At 41.4% G+C, this 1,857-nt stretch overlaps 1 protein-coding gene across 1 annotated transcript; it reads right to left on the bottom strand.

Annotated features, from left to right (window-relative positions):
* Positions 1 to 4: 4 nt before the first annotated feature.
* Positions 5 to 1,312, bottom strand: LOC104809805 (histone H3.3-like; the record flags this gene model as incomplete). The annotated part of the gene is made up of 5 exons (XM_010535883.2): positions 1,212 to 1,312; positions 1,020 to 1,119; positions 810 to 886; positions 631 to 721; positions 5 to 49 (listed from the first exon to the last, which is right to left on the bottom strand). Coding segments are annotated over exons 2-5 (285 nt in total), but the record flags the coding sequence as incomplete, so codon positions are not given.
* Positions 1,313 to 1,857: the final 545 nt, after the last annotated feature.

A 1,857-nucleotide genomic window follows, 5' to 3' on the forward strand; every position in this document is an offset into this window, starting at 1 on the left:
CAGCCTCCTGAAGAGCCAACACCGCATGGCTCTGGAACCTCAGATCCGTCTGCATTCACAAAATCAAGCCTTTCATATGAAACCCAGTTTGATGATAGACAAAACAAATACACAGATTCCTTAGCTATCAGAGTTTCAGATTGCAAGAAAAAGAGAATATACCCAGTGATCATACAATATGTCTGTCCATGCAATTGGATACTTGGCTACCCAGTTTCGGATTCGTAACTCAGGTTGCTAGAATCCAATCGAGCATGTCATGTCATATGAAACCCAATTTCAAAAAAACACAGATTCCTTGGATCATATGACAAGCCGTTAGTTTCAGCCTCTGCAATGAAATCTGTCACTAGCAATCCTTGCTTGCAACGCCAGATTCTTGAAAACACAAAAGATGAAACCGATTTGCTGTACCCTTTTCGAAGAAGACAGATTCAAGTTTACAGAACAGCGTAGGTAACAAAATATGGAACTTCCTGTGGTACTAGTTCCAAAGAATCCCACATCAATCTATATTATCTCATCCTACTACGGGAAAAGCCTAGAGTTTGAATCCATTGCAGAGGCTGGATTTGCTCATTCAAACATCGAGCAAATATAAACATGATCGAGGAAGATGGATTTGTTCACCTTGAAGTCCTGGGCAATTTCACGAACAAGACGCTGAAACGGAAGCTTACGGATCAACAACTCCGTGCTCTTCTGGTACTTGCGAATTTCACTGTTACATTATTAAAAAAAAAACCATTGAACCCATTAGATTTCACATCGAAGAGAAGATGGTTTCACAACCCGAAACGTGTAATTACCGAAGGGCGACGGTTCCAGGACGGTAGCGGTGAGGCTTCTTCACTCCTCCGGTGGTCGGAGCAGATTTCCTCGCGGCCTGCGTTTCGATTGCATTAGAACCATAACCCAAACTCCAAACTCCAAAATCATTCAAAACTAAACCCCAAAACGAAAACCCTAGATCCCCTTTTGGCATGCCGATTGTAATCCGAAACCGAAACGAAACTAACCTTAGTGGCGAGTTGCTTCCTCGGAGCCTTTCCTCCAGTCGATTTACGAGCAGTTTGCTTCGTACGAGCCATGTCTTGTCAAACGAAAACAACGCAAGGGCTTGAAATTCGGTGACAGACAAGGCGAAAAAGCTGAATCAGACAAAATCAGAAGGAATTCGCAGAAGAATCACGTCATCGGAACATTCTTACCTTCAAACAGAATCGCAAAAGCGCAACATGATACTGGGCATGTTAGAAGAATGTAGTAAATAGGTGAAGTTACAAGTTGACGATCTTTGTGTTGAAATCTTATTGGTTAACTCTCTCTATTCTATGCCTGGATCGGTGACGTGTACAGCCTTGTGTTTCTATATCGACTATTTGTGTTCCGCTGGTATAACAGCTCGACAATTTAACAAAATATTCATTGACAAAGTTAAAAATTACAGCTTCAAAGATTATCAAATTGTCAACATTATGAAACAATTAGGGTTTGGGACAATTACGGTTTTACAACCAAAACCCTAAATTGAAGGTTTGAACTTTTAGCCAAATCATGAGATGTAACATCCAAGGATATTGAAATAGTCAAACTACTCCTTCCAAGTTTAGAGACAAATGATTCAGACAATGTAATGTCCTCATAAGAAATCGAAAAAACGAGGAATTATCATACAAAGCGTCCTCCTATTGAGCTTTCGCATCTTTCAAACCATCAAAATACCCGACAAAACTAACACAAATGGCTACTGAATAACGGATTAAGCACGCTCTCCGCGAATCCGACGGGCCAACTGGATGTCCTTGGGCATAATGGTGACCCTCTTGGCGTGAATGGCGCAGAGGTTCGTGTCTT

Source organism: Tarenaya hassleriana, unplaced genomic scaffold (genome assembly GCF_000463585.1).
Source record: "Tarenaya hassleriana unplaced genomic scaffold, ASM46358v1 Cleome1671, whole genome shotgun sequence".
NCBI classification, from domain to species: domain Eukaryota; kingdom Viridiplantae; phylum Streptophyta; class Magnoliopsida; order Brassicales; family Cleomaceae; genus Tarenaya; species Tarenaya hassleriana.